Genomic DNA, 16,693 nt, shown 5'->3' with positions numbered 1-16,693 from the left:
AGTCAGATTCACTGAAGCAGGAAGACAACCATCTCTTATGTCAAGAAAACAGAAAGTATTCTTGATTAGTTTGCTTGCATGGAAGAACTTTTAACACTCCAAAATAATGTTTTTCTTGTCCCCACTTCTACAGTCAAATGTGAATTTTAAGGAGACTGAGAACCACATGATGGCAAATTTTGCTCCATGCAAGAAGGCATGGCAATGGCAAAGAATATGTAGGGTTGTATACTAATATTTACAGTTAACTTCAGCCTGAAGCTGGATGTTGCTGATAACAGCAACATCCAAGAAGACCACCAGATGTGTTTGACGTGTTCTAATACAGCTGAAGTTTAAACTGAAGACTGGCACACTCAAAACCAAGTCACACCACTCATCTTTACCAAAGCATTCATATTCTGTCCTGCAAAGAGTTCATGACTCTTTGCCCTGTATCCCAGCACTGTCAAGAATATTTAAATAAGCACTGAAAGGCCAAGTTCCATATGAGGGGTAAGTCAGGTCCAGTTTCAAGACAAGAAATGGCAAATCAAGTTTGTAAAATATTTAATAGAGCAGTTTCCCAGCAGACTCCTGACCAAAATTATAACCAGACTTCTAAAAAGTATATGTATTTTTTAGATCTGAAAATTTGTCTTTATTTTTTACAAAATGGATTCCAGGAACTTTAAAAGGCAATATCATAGAGGGCTTGGGTGCAGAAATCAGGTGTAGTCATTCAAAGCATTCAAGTAGGAATATGGTAATATAAATATTTGAAAAGCATCTTTTATCATAAATGTTCAAAACAAAATGTATAACTCATTCCAAACTAAAAATTGAGCTTTATAGCACATCTTTCCCTGAACAGAAAAAAATAAGTAACTTTTGAAATATTTCTAAAGGCCTGAAAGCTTTTTCCTTAGTTAGTTACATTAGAAGACTTGCCTTTGATCAAATCCCTTCCTTTCCAAATACGGAAAGGATTGCATCAGTCCACTGTTAAAACAGACAATATGTTGCAAATTAATTCTGGTATAGTATGTTCCAACAAAGCCTGGAGTATAAAGGTGCTGAGGTGGCTTTCAGTTTAGTAGTCATCTCCTCTGCTGACAACCTCCTTGCACGTTGGGCGCAACAGTATAGTGTGCTCAAACTGTGCTGTGTAGGAGCCTTTAATGTCGCATAAGGGAGGGTATGGATCCACTATTCCTAGGTCGCACAGGTTCTTCAATGCCATCAGGTATTTACTCTCTCCCAGGCGATCCAGCCATCTGCGGCAGAAGGCAAGGGTACCAAAGTTTTCATTGATCACATTTAGCAAGTGTTTTGCTCTTGGAAGCCTGAAGAAAGAAGAACAACATGTTTAAGGAAAGAGGTATCACGAGCAGGCATTCACTACAGAAACTAAACACACCAATTAAATAAAAAAAGCGTTAGATTTCAAGGTATTTTAAGACTGCCCAGTCTTTCTACGTCCATCAGGCGTTCTGTTCACCAAAAAAAGTGCACTTTCCTCCTGCAAAAAGGTATCTTTCAAAACAAATCTGAATGCTGCCAAACACCCTGGTCATCCACTTCAAGTAAGGGAAGTTACATTGTGAACATAACTAAATATAACTAGCCAAACAAAACTAAATACAGTGACAGGAGCCATTCTCTTAAATAATAAAAGGATGCTTCATTTTATGAAGAAAGACAGAATTCTTCCTGATCCAAAGTGGTTAACAATCTGAACTAATTTAGGCAAAAGCCTGGTGGTCTAAAATGCTGAAATTTTACAGAAGACTTATTTGGTAAGCTTTTTCCTTGTACTTCTTGCAATATATAAGCATAAAAATTAGAGATTTATAAACCTGCTAACAAATAAAATCACTTCTGAATGCAAGCAGTTCCCCTCCCCCCCACCTTTTTCATATCATTGGATTGTTCTATGGAAACAAAGTAGAACTATCTGGAAAAGCTTATCTGCCTCCTATGTTTCTAACCATAGTAGCCTTAATTTCATAAAATATGCTGCACTCCTAGAAATGCCAAAACGCAATCTCAGTGAAAACTGAAAACTAGTAAGATACTTCATTTTAGCAATATGCTGGAACAAGAACTTCCAACACACAAAATATCCATATAAACAAGGCAGATGAGATTAATAACTTGATACATTCTGGGACCAGAGCTAAGACAAAGTTTGTGGGACACAATCATAATACAGATGTTGATTAAAAATATTCTGTACATTTAATATATATACACTAATATAAAAGCATAACATATACAGTTAATTATTAAAAAAAAATACTACTGATAAGAAGATTGTAAAAAAAAATAATAATAAAATCTATAGATTCCCAAAGATGTAATAAGGTATATTCTCCATTTCCAGCTTCTCTGGAGTAATTCCATATTGTTCCAGATTTACAATCAGAGCATATTTAATAACAAGAACATTGCTACCACCACCCTTACGTCTGCTGACAGCCTTGTTAATTAGTGAAGAACCTGCATCTTATCAAATTTGAACCCTAAGAACGTGGGTCTAGCACAATATAACAACAAAAAAATATATATATTAAAAAAATCCAACCTTATTGGCACATGCCCAACATCAAAGTTCTTCATATAATGAGAACACTCCATATCATCATGAACAACACCTTTGCCTGTGCTACCAAAGGTTTCTATAGCATATACTTCGCCTTCCTAAGGAGAGAAAAAGAAAAAGGGTACACATTGCAACATGAAAAATTACATTGGGCCATTCTGATATAATGATCTCAGCATAACAGTTTCTGAACACAATTAATGAAATGTGAATATATTCTATCACCAAATCAACATAGAGAAAAATTCAATACAGAGACTTCACATAGTAACGTTACAGACCTCTCCAAATCCCCAGCTATTTATGCGGGTGCCATTTTATTTGCCTCAAGCCATAAATATCAGCACTTTTCCACTCACAATTTCTTCAAGTCACTGTAGTTAAAACATTGTCAAGACATACATCTAACATAGCTAACAAACTATGTCCTGCTGCAAAACATTTGGGAACTGGAAGGAATTCTCCTTTGTTACTCAGATAGAAGTCCTAGGAAATTCATGGTTTAGACACAGCAAATAGATGTTGATTACAGAGACTTACTGCACTGAAGAACTTTCTGCCTAAGTTCTGCAAGAATTTTCTTGTAACAGCTGCTAGTATAAACACTTAACCTGCTCATTTCCATTCCACAAGATGAATTCCTTCAAGAAATGAAGGTGATATGTATCTGCAAGGGCATTATCAACATTCTAGCCAAGAAGATACTGAAAGTCCATTATATAAACTCATTTCTGCCAAGTGCAATCACTTATCCTTTACAGTAGGACTGTGAAAGGGACTTACATAAGATAGCGCATCAAACATCAACAGACAGCAGGGTTTTCAGTTTATTAAGCTACTTTCAAAGTCACAACCCAAAAATAAGCCGCCATATGTAGTTACACAGGCTTCCAATACAAGACAAACTCTCAAAGATGTCCCCAAACACTCAACTGATTTAATTCAACACCACCACACAAACCCACAAAAACCCACACACAATGCTATGAAAAATTCACTTTCCATGCACTTTTCCAGAATAAGGATTCTCAGAGGCTGAATTTCCCTCCGGCACAAAAACCTCATTGGATTGCAGTTTGATACTATAATTAACATAGTACAGTAAGAGCTTGGCTGTGCTCCACATTCTTCACTGGCAAAACTCACTGTCTTTAATGATGTAGGATTGTGTCCTACGTAACCTACAGAATTGAAGAAATGAAAAACAAAAGGCCTTCTCCCTAACGTCTGGATATTCAATTAAAACAATCTCAAAGCTCCAAAATCTTTAAGTAAAATTTGCTTAAAGAACACTTAAATTTTATACTAGTAATACACTGATGATGAATGATACACAAGACCTAACCATTCACTAAGCTAAAACAAGAAGGGCACACAAGCTTTTTCTACCTTCCTCTTCCAATACTCCTTAATCCCTTTACACATTTCTGTAAATAAGGTGATAACTAAAACTTTGTCTTTTTGCTCACACCATTAACAAGGTAAACAACAATTATGATTCAAGTTTTGGGTGACAAGAGTGGGCCCACCTCAAAAAGCAATCCTGTCTGGACCACACCTGTCCCAGTCCAGCTCTTATTTAGACTGACAGACTTACTAGTTATCAATGCTGATCAGTGATCAGGCTTAGAATGGAACTAAAAGCTTTGTGTACCATTACTAATAAGCTTTCTTATCTTGCTAGAACACAAGCTTACATCAAAATGGTGGCTAAATCTGAGATTACATATTTTAATACTGCCTTTTCAGTTGGTACAGTTTGACACATCATGTACAGCAACTTCTCTTGCCCAAAATGCTATTCAAATAACATCTTTCAACTCGTTTCTCACACGAACTCAAAATACCATACCTAGCAGTACTTGCAGAAAGTCATCCAAAGCTGCAACACTACAGAAATATTTCTCAAGCATTAGATTGTTGTTTTGTCTTTTTAATTGCAGAGTGAAACAACAAGGGAAGTGTGAATGACCAGCAAGTCCAAATACCCTCCAGGGAAAATCGGGCTCCTCAAGTTTGCCCCCAAATTCGTACTTCTCTCATTTTGCCTGCTCCTAAGTGCAACATTGTGACATTGCATTTACTTAATGTCTATACACAGAGAAATAAATACACAAGTGTTTTCATAAGCATCACTAACACCATTCACATTTCAGGGGTTTCTTGTGGATTTTTTTTTTTTTTTAAATAGCAGGGTTTCAAGGCTTCATTTCCAGAAAGTGTTAAGATCCCAGAACACTCCAGAGCTAAATGGAGAAGCCACTAATATCAAACTAGAGTGATGCCTTCTTTAGAGACACACTACAAAGTACAACAAAGTTTTTCCTCCGCTGCTATGATCCATCAGCACCACATATACTACACTTAGAAGTGCACAAGAAATACTATTCTTGCTGTGACGACTGGGGAAACATAACAAAGATTTAGGAACTCCATTTACCTCCATTCTTGTGGCTTCTCCTCCTTTCACAATGGGCACTGTTTTTCCAGCATGTATCCTATATGGCCCAATCGAGTGTCCGTTCAAATTGCGAATTGGTTTCACTTTTGAAGAAAACATTAATATTACAGGCAATTTCCTAACATGGTAAAGTCTTTAAAGCAATCTGGTTTGTTAGCCTATACTGAAAGTACATTAGTGATTCATAGTGCAGTGGAACTAAACACAAAAAAATATCCACAGATCTTGTACAAATTCCACAGCCATGGCACAAGTTAATTAACTGTGCTGTAACAAAACTGCATTTTTAAAGACTAGCAACTTCAACAGTAACAAAAGTTTATTAATCAAGTCAGACAGCAGGTATCAAATAATTTGTACATTCTGAAACAATTGTTTAGCCTTCATCTTAGCTGTTAAAGATACAATAGTTGAAAGGATAAGCCAAGAGCATTCCTCCATAGGAACAGCAAGCCAGCCAGAAACATGTATTTATGCAAGTCACTCAAACCATAGTTCTTGGACAGATGTCTTTCCAATATCATAGAAGTAAGCCAATATTTGTACAAATATATATCCTCTAGGAGCAACTATATAAATTATTTATTATTATTATTATTATTATTATTATTATTATTATTATTTAAAGAAAATAACTTGCCTTGGTATGTTTTGCCATCTATTTCAACTTCATAAGACTCCATAACTTCCTGTATAGCCTCTCCCACATCACACAGACGTACATCTATTCCAGCACACTGAAAATAAAGTGCAAATATCAATGGAAAATAATTGCAAAACCTACTGTAACAGACATGGTAAAAGACTTAAATAATGATCATACCTTTATTCCCGTATTTGTGGCATCCTTTACAGCTTGTAAAAGTTTGTCATATTTTGGATTGAATGTGACTGTAAAAGCACAGTCAATAATATGACCTGAAATCAGCAGAAGTTAATTAGATTCATAATCTCTGCACTGAAAAGTGTTCTCAAAGTTTTAATTGATAAATGAGAACTAACCACTAATATGCGTTCCAAAATCTATTTTGCAAATATCATCGTACTGCAGGACTGTTGGATCTCCAGCATTGGGAGTGTAGTGGGCAGCACAATTATTCAGAGAGCACCCAGTAGGAAATGCAAGACCTGCATTTAAACCATTTTCCTTTATCAGCTTACGTGAGCAGTCTTCTAGTTTTTCACTAAAAGGCAGAGGGGAAGCAGAAGAAAAAAAAAAAGAACATAACAGCTGTCATTAATATTTCTTATGATGACTTCAAATAAATCAATGCAAGAACAAAACCTCAGAAAAATATTAAAGAAAATGTTTTAATTTGAAATCAGAAACTACTTGTATGCTAAGTAGAAAGAGACCCTAGACTGGAAAATATTGTATTGATCTTCAGTTCTTGGTCTTGTTTCTTTTCCTTTCTTCAAGCAAAACTGAGTATTTCACTAGTGTTTTATTGGAAATACCTGTCCTTTATGAGCAACATCTAATGCATTCTTCCTGAGAAGCAGAGGTTATGGAGCTAAAGTTTAGGCAAATCAAATGGGTTTTTTTCAGTTATTGGGATTTAAAAGAAAAAGAGACAAGAAAAAAGGCAATGAAGCCTCATTCCTAAAAGAAAAAGCTAATAAAAGGTCTTTTTTTTTTCTTGCTTTTTTTTTTTTCCTCATTTAAGCAGTAACTGTGATCAAATAAGATCTTACAAGACTAGCATTTGTTCTTGGTTTCTGTCTACTCTCAAGCTATGAACTACAGGGAAGCTACAGATACATGTCCACCAGTGCATACTCGCATAGTGGCAGGAAGTGATGTGAACTGCAGCTCACACCAGCACACCATGCTCTGATTTTAAGAAAGCTATTCACTTAGAGCAATCTGGAAAGAGAAGAGCTTATTTTACTAGGCAAGTCCCCATGGCCTCAGGTACTTTGGGAAGAAAAGTCATGTTTTGATACAATTATTGCTTATAACAATCAACCTGTATAAGTCAATATGACAGATTTGTTTCAGCCAGACTAGTGATTATTAAGGCAGCTGCCCTTCCTCCACTTTCCCTGATGGTGTATTCTTTCTGTTATCCTCTCACAGTTACCTTAGGGATCAGCTATGATGAGCTTTCTTACTATCATTACTCTTGTCAGCACAGTCCTCAAGTCATGTCAGGCCGAAAGCACCTGATTTTGGAAACTAAACTGTCCTGAATCAGTGCAGTACTTGGACAGCAGACATTCACTCTAAATAAACTGAAGGACAGAAAAAAGAAATAGCTGGAAGAGTCAAGAGAATTGGTCCAGGCTAATTTATTTATTTCTTTCAATTTTATCTTCATCAAACTCGTGTTTCTCTTTAGAAATAACTGGGCAAATTATCAACTGAGAAAAACACAAAGAAACAGTGTTTCTCCAGAAACATCAGTCAATGAAGACTAAACACAGACAAAATCATTCTGCCCTGGACTGAGTACACAGCCATGCTGGTTTTATGCCTCTTGGCCCAGCCCAGCCTCAGACTGCACCTGCATTGCTCATCTACATTAGATTTCTCTGACAATTCAGGCAAAACCCAGGATGTTTACTACTGCTACCTACTGCTTCTCTTAGCATTGCTTGCAGAACTTATGTGCAAATGGCAGCCAGAGCCCAGAACAATAAAATTTAGCATGTACTCAAAATAAGCCAACATAACTGAATGCTTACTTTGAAATTCAGTATAATCCCAGGCCCAGTAAAGCTGGATAAGCTAAAACCATGTTATAAGAGGAAACTTAAAGGAAATAACTTGACATACTGGTTGTGTATTTCAAACAGAAGTCCCACCAATACTCATGATACAGTCCACTAAGCACACAAAATTGAAACTAAATCCTTCCCCCCATTGGAGAAGCAGAAAAATCTACAGCAGAGATCTTTGAGAAGATCTGTGTCCTCACCAGATTTCTATCATTGTCATTCCAGGTTTTATCCAGCTCATAACATATTTTCTCACTTGTCTGTGTGCCTCTGCAGCCTCCCGAAAATCATTCCAGATTTCCTCACTGGCTTGGTCTAGTGCTTTCTTTTCTTCACTAGTTGTTCTCCAAGCAGCAGTTCGCCTTCAAAATAAATACAGCGTGTCATGAGAAGTTACTATCATCACAGCAGTTGTTACAACTTCCATCTTAAGCCCGCAAAACACTTATTAGCCAATCAGGCTTACATTCCCCTCTGCAACAGAAAACATTTATAACATTTTCAGAGTAAAAGAAGCCTATAAAAAGACTGGCATCTGTGAAAGGCAGTAACATTTCAGCAAAAAAAATAAAATTATGTATACACAGAAATTTAACTCAGACCATGAACCACATTATTTTCTTTACATTTTCAAAAGCCTTACCTTCCACTCCTTCCAGAAGTCCAGAGAAACAGCACGCTTGAAGGATGCATAATATTTTTTAAGAAGGTAGAACAGGCATATAAAAGAAATCAAAGCCTGTAGTTCTACCTTGAGTTTAGCAGGGCAAATCGCTGCAACATGCTCTGCTCATGCAAAAAGTTTTGGGTTTTTTTACACAATCTTACTCATTCTGACAGTGTTCTTCCTGTACAGAGAAGAATCTCAGCACTGTAGTGAAACTAACTGGCCCAAAAACTGACATGGAGACAATAAGCTCCTTCAAAACTTATAAGCTTGCAGATCCAGTATTACTTTTGCTGATCCTCAGAACATTTAGGTAATAACACCAAACTTTGTGCATAGTAACTACAACACATGCCAGGAAGTTACTTTATAAATTTGCTGGATGGTGAATTAACATTTGTTCCAGGAGAATACCACTTGTTTTGGCTCTTTGGCAGGTTGATGAAACAAATACAAGAATAATTTTCAATACAAGACTAAATATAAGTTATAATAAATGTATTCGTTTTGAATATTTTTTTATTATACAAGAAACAATGCAACTAAGATTTCAAGAAAGCAAACAAAAAAAAGTAATTTAAGCACTCCAGCAACTGTCAGAACTTAACTAAGATTATTCTGTTGACTACAAAGTAGAGATACCTTTCAAATGGTGATGCTGGAGTCCTGTAATGACACGAAAACTGCTAGTGATAACTCCAAGAACTCTGTACATGCTATGCAAGAGAATTAATATTAAACACAATAGATAGCTGCATATCCTGGTAGGTGGGTCACAAAAGAAAAGGAATGATGGACAAGGTTGACCAAAGATGCTGAACTACACCAAAGTTTCCCAGTTTATTGTTTGATGATGCTAAATAAACAATATGCAGAGTTAAAGGATTACTTTTGAAATTCGAAGGTGTAGCTACTTATAGACATATAATTTGGCTCCACTCTAAGAGTTTCCACAGCCAAACACCAGGTATGAGTGAGCCAAGAGACTATGTCCTGCAAGTCTGCTCCATTTTGAACTGAGTATTTATACAGTGTTAAGAGGCCTGCAATCCTAAAGCAGAGTTGAAAAGATAAAAAGGGTAACAGGCTATTCCATACACTTTTTATCAGGATAACCAGAGGATCCAAATATTTTGAGACCTTTTGCTTGTTTCCCTTGTACTTCCCACTCCTTTTCAGATAAAGCAAGAACAGTGCAAAGGAGAAATCTCATGTCCACTTTTCTGAGCAGTTTTCTTGCTCCAACAATTACACATACTATTCTTAGAATTTGCCTTAACACTGGTAAATTCCACCAAGGAAAAAAACTAAAAATGCAAGAGGCTGCAGCACCTGAGTCCTCTTACTGCACTTGGAAATTGGACTACTGCCAGCACAGTAGTCACAGCACAAGACGGAAAAGGTATACTGAAGAAAAACAGTGTGGAGAGGACTGAGAGATCATTTCAGACTGCTCCGGCTTCCCGCAGGGAACACCCTCCGGCAGCAAGAGCTGCTGACAGAGTCTGGGCAGCTGCTCTGCCAACAGTCAGACTCAAATTCAAACTCCAGCAAACTGGCAGGAAGCCATACTCACTCTATCCTACTGTAGTTCAGCATATAGTCACCGCAGGCAAGACAGCTAGGGGACAAAATACCCCCTACAATTAAAAATACTGTATCAGACCTAAAGCATTTTGCTGTCAAAGTTGCATCACTGCCACCTGGGAGCTCAGGAAAGGCAACAAAGATGACTAGGAGACCGGAGCACCTCCCTTATGAGAAAAGGTTGAGCTGGGACTTTTTAGCCTGGAGAAGGTTGAGAGGAGACCTTATGAATGTCTATAAATATCAAAAGGGCGAGTGTAAGGAGGATGGAATCAGGCTCCTTTCGGTAGTGCCCAGTAAAAGGACAAGGAGCAATGGGCATAAACTGGAATGCAGGAAGTTCCATCTGAACATGCGGGAAAAATTCTTTACAGTGAGGCTGACAAGGCACTGGAACAGGCTGCTCAGAGAAGCTGTGGAGTCCCCTTCTCTGGAGATATTCAAGACCCACCTAGACAAAGTCCTGAGTAATGTGCTCTAGATGATCTTGCTTTAGCTGGGGAGTTGGACTAGATGATATCTAGAGGTCCCTTTCAACTCTGACAATTCTGTAATTCTGTGAAAGGAGTTTACAAGAAATCCTGCTTGGGCCTAAGATCTTCAGGACATGTGAAAAATCAATTGATCAGATAAAGATCTCACACCAAACATTAAGTTTTCCCACAGGTATATGAGCTAACAAGCTCTTTCAAGGATAGTTTCCTAATGTGCTGGCTACCACATAAATCAGATTGAGAAGTTCACCTCTTGATTCAAGCCATTTATTCCCATCTTTTACTCCAGTTCACAGCCCCCAGCTTTCACTGGTACAAATCCTTAAATGATCATGCTGTAAACTAGATTTCAGTGATCCAAGTTAAGAATTTCAGAAAATAATTCCCCCAGATTATTTTAACCCAGGTAACAAGTACGCAGGGACAAGAATTCTTTAATCCCACATTAACAAAATCAGTGTATCATGAAATACTGCTTATAGTTTCTCCACCCTCCCCATTGTCTAATTTCAAGCTCAGGTGTCTTCAACAAAAACCACAAGCCCTCAAACAGATCAAAATACCCAAGGTATAAAAATATCAGTGTCTTTTGTCTATATAAAAATTGATTCTCTGCTATTTTTTTCCCTTAAAAATTCAATGATTCTAGCTTGACTTCCTGCACAAAATACACAATTGTAGGTTGATGACAGGTAACTTTAGAAAGCATTTGACATCAAGAGTTAAGATTAGAAGTGCAAATCTAAAAAAAATTAAAGACAAAACCCTACTGACCTCAGCACGAATAAGTGGTACAAAAATGCTTCATAGGTATATAAAATGAAACTATTGTTCAGAATAGGAAATATCCTAGCTTTCATGTCAGCTACTAATTCAAGTAAATTAGTATGTCATTTGTTAATGAACTATGAACAGGGTTAGTATGTTTGTAATCTAATTATAATCTAATGTCCTTCTGAATATATGCATATACAGACAAACACTTAACATGGAAGAATCACTCCTGGATCAGCCCGTCAGGACTACCCTGTGAAAGTCCATCATTAGCATGCTAATATTGTGCATACAAACAAGGCAGCCATTTATAAATAAATATGAGCACACCTTGTGATCAAATGGGAGTAATTAAAAAGAAGAAAAGAATTTCTCAAAATCAAATTTTTATCTCATAAAAACGAAATCTATTACCTGTAAATATGGAAACACAATTTATAGGATGTGACAGACACTTGACTATGCTGCTTACACTCTATGAGAAACAGGCATTGACTTTAAACATCAATAAATGTTTCAAAGTAATTTGATTCTGAACAAAAAAAAGTAACTGAAAACTAACAATGCTTTCAGAAATATAAATATTTATCTACTCCCCTCCCCCTTCAGACTAATCTCCTTTTTCAGAGTTCTGATTAAAATTTTCCTGCATAGTTTTCAAGTAATACTTCGTCCTTCCATCTAGATTTTCATGTAACTCATGCTGACTCCCCACCTCCTCTCTGCAAGTAAAACGTGACCTTCCACAACACTTCAAGTAGGAAAAAACAGAAAACTCAGTCAAGCTGGCATATCCTGGTTCCTAACAAATCATAAGGAAATAGTAGTACCCTGTGAAAACATAAGGATGCAGATCTCTGCTTCATTAAGCCACTAGACGCTGTTGCTTGTTTACCAAAATTGCACACCATCCTACATCACTGTGAATAAAAACAAACAAACAAGAAACAAAGAAGTGGACATCCAGATGCCCCCTAAACTGATGTATAATGTTGTCCTCATCTCCCTAAATTTTAAACCTTCACTCAGTTCTAATTCAGACTATGCTTTTCTTACTAGCAGCTTATTGAAATCACATTGGTCCCCTGGGTCTGAAGGTCCCCTGTCTCATGGCAATTCTGCTCATACAGGCTACACCTTAATTAAAAGGGTAGGGAGAGAGGAACATTTCTGGCCTGAAGATTTCTACTCTTTAAGTTCCTACATGATCCAAAAAAAACCCCAAAACACACAAACAAACAAACAAGGAAAAAAAGCACCTTATAACTCTCACTTTCTTCATTTAGTTGCACATTAACAGTTTTGCAATTCAGTACATCGAGATGACAGCATTTATTTTTTAAACTTAAAACACTCACCCATCTTGTGTTGGTGGGTATTCACATTCTTCTCCCTTTGGAAATATGTTGCTGGGAAATAGATCACATATTGGAATAGAAGGTGGATCTGTCTGGACCTTAGCTGTTGAGTATAATTTAAGAAAGTTTTACATGTGGTACACTGGAAATACTAAGTACCTTTATTCAGCCACAAACATTAAATGGCACAAATTATTTAAGATCCCCTTACCAGAATCTGGGCTTCTACCTAGAAAACATTATTTCATGATGCCCTCATATGACTTTATTTGGCCAATGCTCAAGGTGGCACACAGGGATACCAGAAAGAAGAAAACTCAGCCAAAAACAGGCTACCAACCTGAACTGCACCCCAAATTTTGTTTCAATTGCCAAGAATAGCACTTACAAATGTGTAACCAAATACTCATGCAGTCTGTGTTTATTTCTCTGTTTGATACCTACGTCCTTTCTTCTTTTTCTTCTTCTTCTTCTTTTTCCCTGTTGCTCCATCTCCTTCACCCTCTCCATCTACCAGAAAGAAAGTGCTCAGGTGAACATAAAATAACCTTAAAGAACCAAAGAATTTTGAATGGACACAAAATCATAGGGACTAGCTGGAAACACAGCAGAATTTAATGGATTAAAAGGAGACAGATAGAAGCTGCCACTAAACCAATGGCATTTTCAGTCCCTACACCTAACACAGACCTAAGAAAATCTTCCTGAAGTTGATGACTTAATCTATCACCAAACATAAAATAGGCAGCTCAGGAAAAGAGGTTTCAGAAAGTCCTACTTCCCAAAAAAAAATGCCTGGGCTTGGGGAGGGTATGAGAGAGAACTGGATTAGACATAACAGAACAAAAAGCTAAGAACTGCTGCTTCACACCCATCTTCTGATGCTTCATCTAAGGGAACTAAATGCATCTGGAAAGACAAAAAAAAACCCAACAAGTAAAGGTGATAGCACTTAGGTCAGGATGAGTTCAATCTAGAGATAACAGGGAAAGTCACAACCAGTGCTAAGCAAAACTACTGTGTGTGGGATGTACCAGTGGGAGGTTTTTCAGAGAGCACAGCATGTAAGCACCAAGAATTGGCCACATGACACTACAGTCACATCTGGGAGTTAACAATAACCCCCTGCGTGGACTTCACATTTGGCTACATCTAATGCTGAGCCGCTTCATCCACATGAAGTATTTATCTGATGTGATGCCATCTAACTAAACCTTCTGGACCTAGCCACAATTTCCTTTCAAAATGGGTAAGTACTAGTAATCTACATTTAGAACATTGATTTTTATCTAAAGTGAAAAGTAAAACTGAAAAAAACTTTAAGAATCAAGTCAATGCACTGCCATTTTTAATGCATTTATTCACAAAATGTATGTAGTTCATTTATTTAAAAACCAAACCACTGACCAGTCGTTCCACTCAGGAGATTCCAAGTCTCTCATGGTAGTCAGTGTCACGTGCATTTTCATGCCATAGTGACTGATGCATATACTTGTCTTTAAAATGTGGTAATTTGCCACATCCCTCTTGACCTTGAGCTGCATTTAAACCATCAATCAAGAAATGAATTAGATGTTACTCCAGTTCCATCACCAAGTGATTTTTGGATTATTTGTATTTTTTAAATGCTAAGCCCAAAGTGCACAGAAAGAAATGCATCTCTGAGATGTTGTCCCTGCTGCTGTCTGCTTATTGTAGCTTTTTCATACATCACTGCACGTGAAAATGCCAAGTGCAAGACAAACTAACCGGGCCTACGCTTTCGTGTCCTTGAAGGCTGCTGCAGACTAACTGTGTTGCCAGGAACACAACTACTGCAATTCACCAATACTCTGTTTGTCTTCAGGTTATCTGGCTGGTAATAAAAACAGTTTTCACCAGAAAAGCAATTTCAGATCTTTGCAAAACTGAAGCCCAACTTTACGCCATTTTGGTATACCTGTTTAATAACTTAGCCCAATACCATGCAAAAATACCATTTATCAGCCTGTTTTAACACTGCAAAGGAACTTGGAAGAACACTTCCTCATCTCTCTCAGACTTCAAAAGGTACAGTCTCATTTCTGAGGCCATTCAGTTACAGGCTTGTCAAGGAAAAAAAAAGGGGGGGGAAAGATGTTTTATTGGTTTTCATCAATGCAGCACCACATCTTAAACAACACCTCTGAAACTACACAATTAACAAGGCCAGTGGTGAGAACCAGTATAAACAAAAGGACATCCCAGTTGTCTTCAAAAACCTTACAAGTGTTTTTATTTCTCTGCAAACAAAATATTTTTGTTTTTCTGAAGTCTAATATGCGGAAAATAGGAAGATTATTAGTTCAGTGATAGCACCACTTCATATTGTATTCATTATTTTTCAACTCCATAACCTGAAATACACCATAAAACAAATAATCCATCAGCATAAACGTATGTGGAAAGTGACTGCATGAAACTGTGTGCTATGCACAGAACAATAATGTGAAAAGATAAACTTATTTGTAATTTTATATATCCTGGTATACTTATTTTTTAAAAACTTCTGTATTTTATTAAATTAAATTCTGTAATGATGAATTCCAGCAATAGTCAACTAAGAAGATTTCTAAGCAGAACAGTAAGTACCACTTTAGGGTGCTAAGCCAACTATAAATGTTAATTCACAAGAAGGGAACTACATTACTAACTTAAGAACTGAATTTTCTTAAATGTCCATTTTGAGTGAGAACCACTCACCAAATCAAATCTAATATTTGTAAAGAACAGATGCATCCAGCCTGGATTTCAATCGGAACAGCAACTGCATAGAGCAAACAATACACAAGGTGTATGTCTTGCTTCCGTATTAAACTTTCACCAGTGCAGTTTAATGAAAAATTAGAGATGAACAGGATTCAAGCTACTGGCAAAAACTCTTAAAGCCTACTACTAATTAAAATGCTCCCTTAACATTTCCTCTGTATTTTTTGTTCTAAGCCAAGAATAAGAGCCATAATTCGGAGCATAAATTTATCCTGACCATGGTAGTGCAAGTGAGAATGATTTATAGCTTACCTTATCTTAAACTAAACATTTCCCTGCAGTAATAAGATCCTTGAAAACAAGAAGCTTCAGCAAAACTGTTACCTCTTATTTTTATATGTATATATTTATATATATAAGCATGTGTGGCAGCTAAGCTGCTGCCAAAAAAAGTAAAAAAAGATACATAGCTGCACCTCAGCTGTCCCAAGGAAAAAAAAAACAAAACAAACACACACAAATGGGACCTGTAAAGCTTTGTTAAAATGGAAGTCTAGGAAGAAGCTGGAAAGGTCAAGAGAAAAGGTGAATTATACTTGCCTTCATCATCATCATCTTTTTCTTTGTCCTCCAGTGCTTGTTTATCCAATTGTTTCGCTACATCATCAAGCACACCTTCCATTTCCTTATCTGTTTCTTGTTCTGTTTGCAAAATTACTTACAGTAAAAGGATAGCTCCACTTTAGGACACAACAGCCCCCAAAACTTCACAGATACGATACACAATATTCATTCTACAGTTATCAGAGCACATCTATTTGTTGTTTGTTTTTAAAGCTGACCCAGTGCATAAAACCGTAGGGCATTACTGCGACAAGCACTGTTTCTGAAACCTGCACATAAAGGTACCATTATACAGACACTTCTAATTACTTGAGTTTTTTTCCGGCCAGGATAACTAATTCTTCCTGCCATGGCAGTAGCCTGCTCTTGTGAGATAATATGGGTGTGAAGTAGATAATTACAAACGCACAGCATGATCATCACCAACTGCCAGCCTGCCAAAACAAACCCAAACCGTAGCTCCTTCACACTATTTGCCCAGACTTGCTCCAGCTCTCCCAGAGAACCTGAGAGGGGTGGAGAGACTCCATCATGCGGGATGGCTTTTACAGCAGCAGTCTTACGCCTTTTTCCCCTGCGGGTACAGGAGGAGATGAGGGCAGGGATGGCTCCCCGCGCACACCGGAGCCCCAGCTTCCCCGGTACTCAGCGCACCCGCCAGCCCCCTCCTCACCGAGGGGATCCCCGGGCAACGGG

At 37.3% G+C, this 16,693-nt stretch overlaps 1 protein-coding gene across 1 annotated transcript in view; it reads right to left on the bottom strand.

The window, feature by feature from the left end:
- Positions 1 to 532: 532 nt before the first annotated feature.
- The window catches only part of METAP2 (methionyl aminopeptidase 2), a 17,346-nt gene continuing 1,185 nt past the window's right edge, over positions 533 to 16,693 (bottom strand). The window contains exons 3-12 of the mRNA XM_010008069.1: positions 15,974 to 16,075; positions 13,091 to 13,156; positions 12,647 to 12,749; positions 7,967 to 8,128; positions 6,048 to 6,229; positions 5,869 to 5,963; positions 5,686 to 5,782; positions 5,025 to 5,128; positions 2,567 to 2,682; positions 533 to 1,325 (exon numbers count right to left, since the gene is read on the bottom strand). Coding sequence (XP_010006371.1) covers positions 1,073 to 1,325; positions 2,567 to 2,682; positions 5,025 to 5,128; positions 5,686 to 5,782; positions 5,869 to 5,963; positions 6,048 to 6,229; positions 7,967 to 8,128; positions 12,647 to 12,749; positions 13,091 to 13,156; positions 15,974 to 16,075 — 1,280 coding nt within the window. The 3' untranslated portion in view covers positions 533 to 1,072. The remainder of the gene's footprint in view (positions 1,326 to 2,566; positions 2,683 to 5,024; positions 5,129 to 5,685; positions 5,783 to 5,868; positions 5,964 to 6,047; positions 6,230 to 7,966; positions 8,129 to 12,646; positions 12,750 to 13,090; positions 13,157 to 15,973; positions 16,076 to 16,693) is intronic.

Source organism: Chaetura pelagica, unplaced genomic scaffold, assembly GCF_000747805.2.
Source record: "Chaetura pelagica isolate M959 unplaced genomic scaffold, ChaPel_1.0 scaffold50, whole genome shotgun sequence".
Lineage (NCBI taxonomy): Eukaryota > Metazoa > Chordata > Aves > Apodiformes > Apodidae > Chaetura > Chaetura pelagica.
This window is presented reverse-complemented; position numbering and strand designations above follow the sequence as displayed.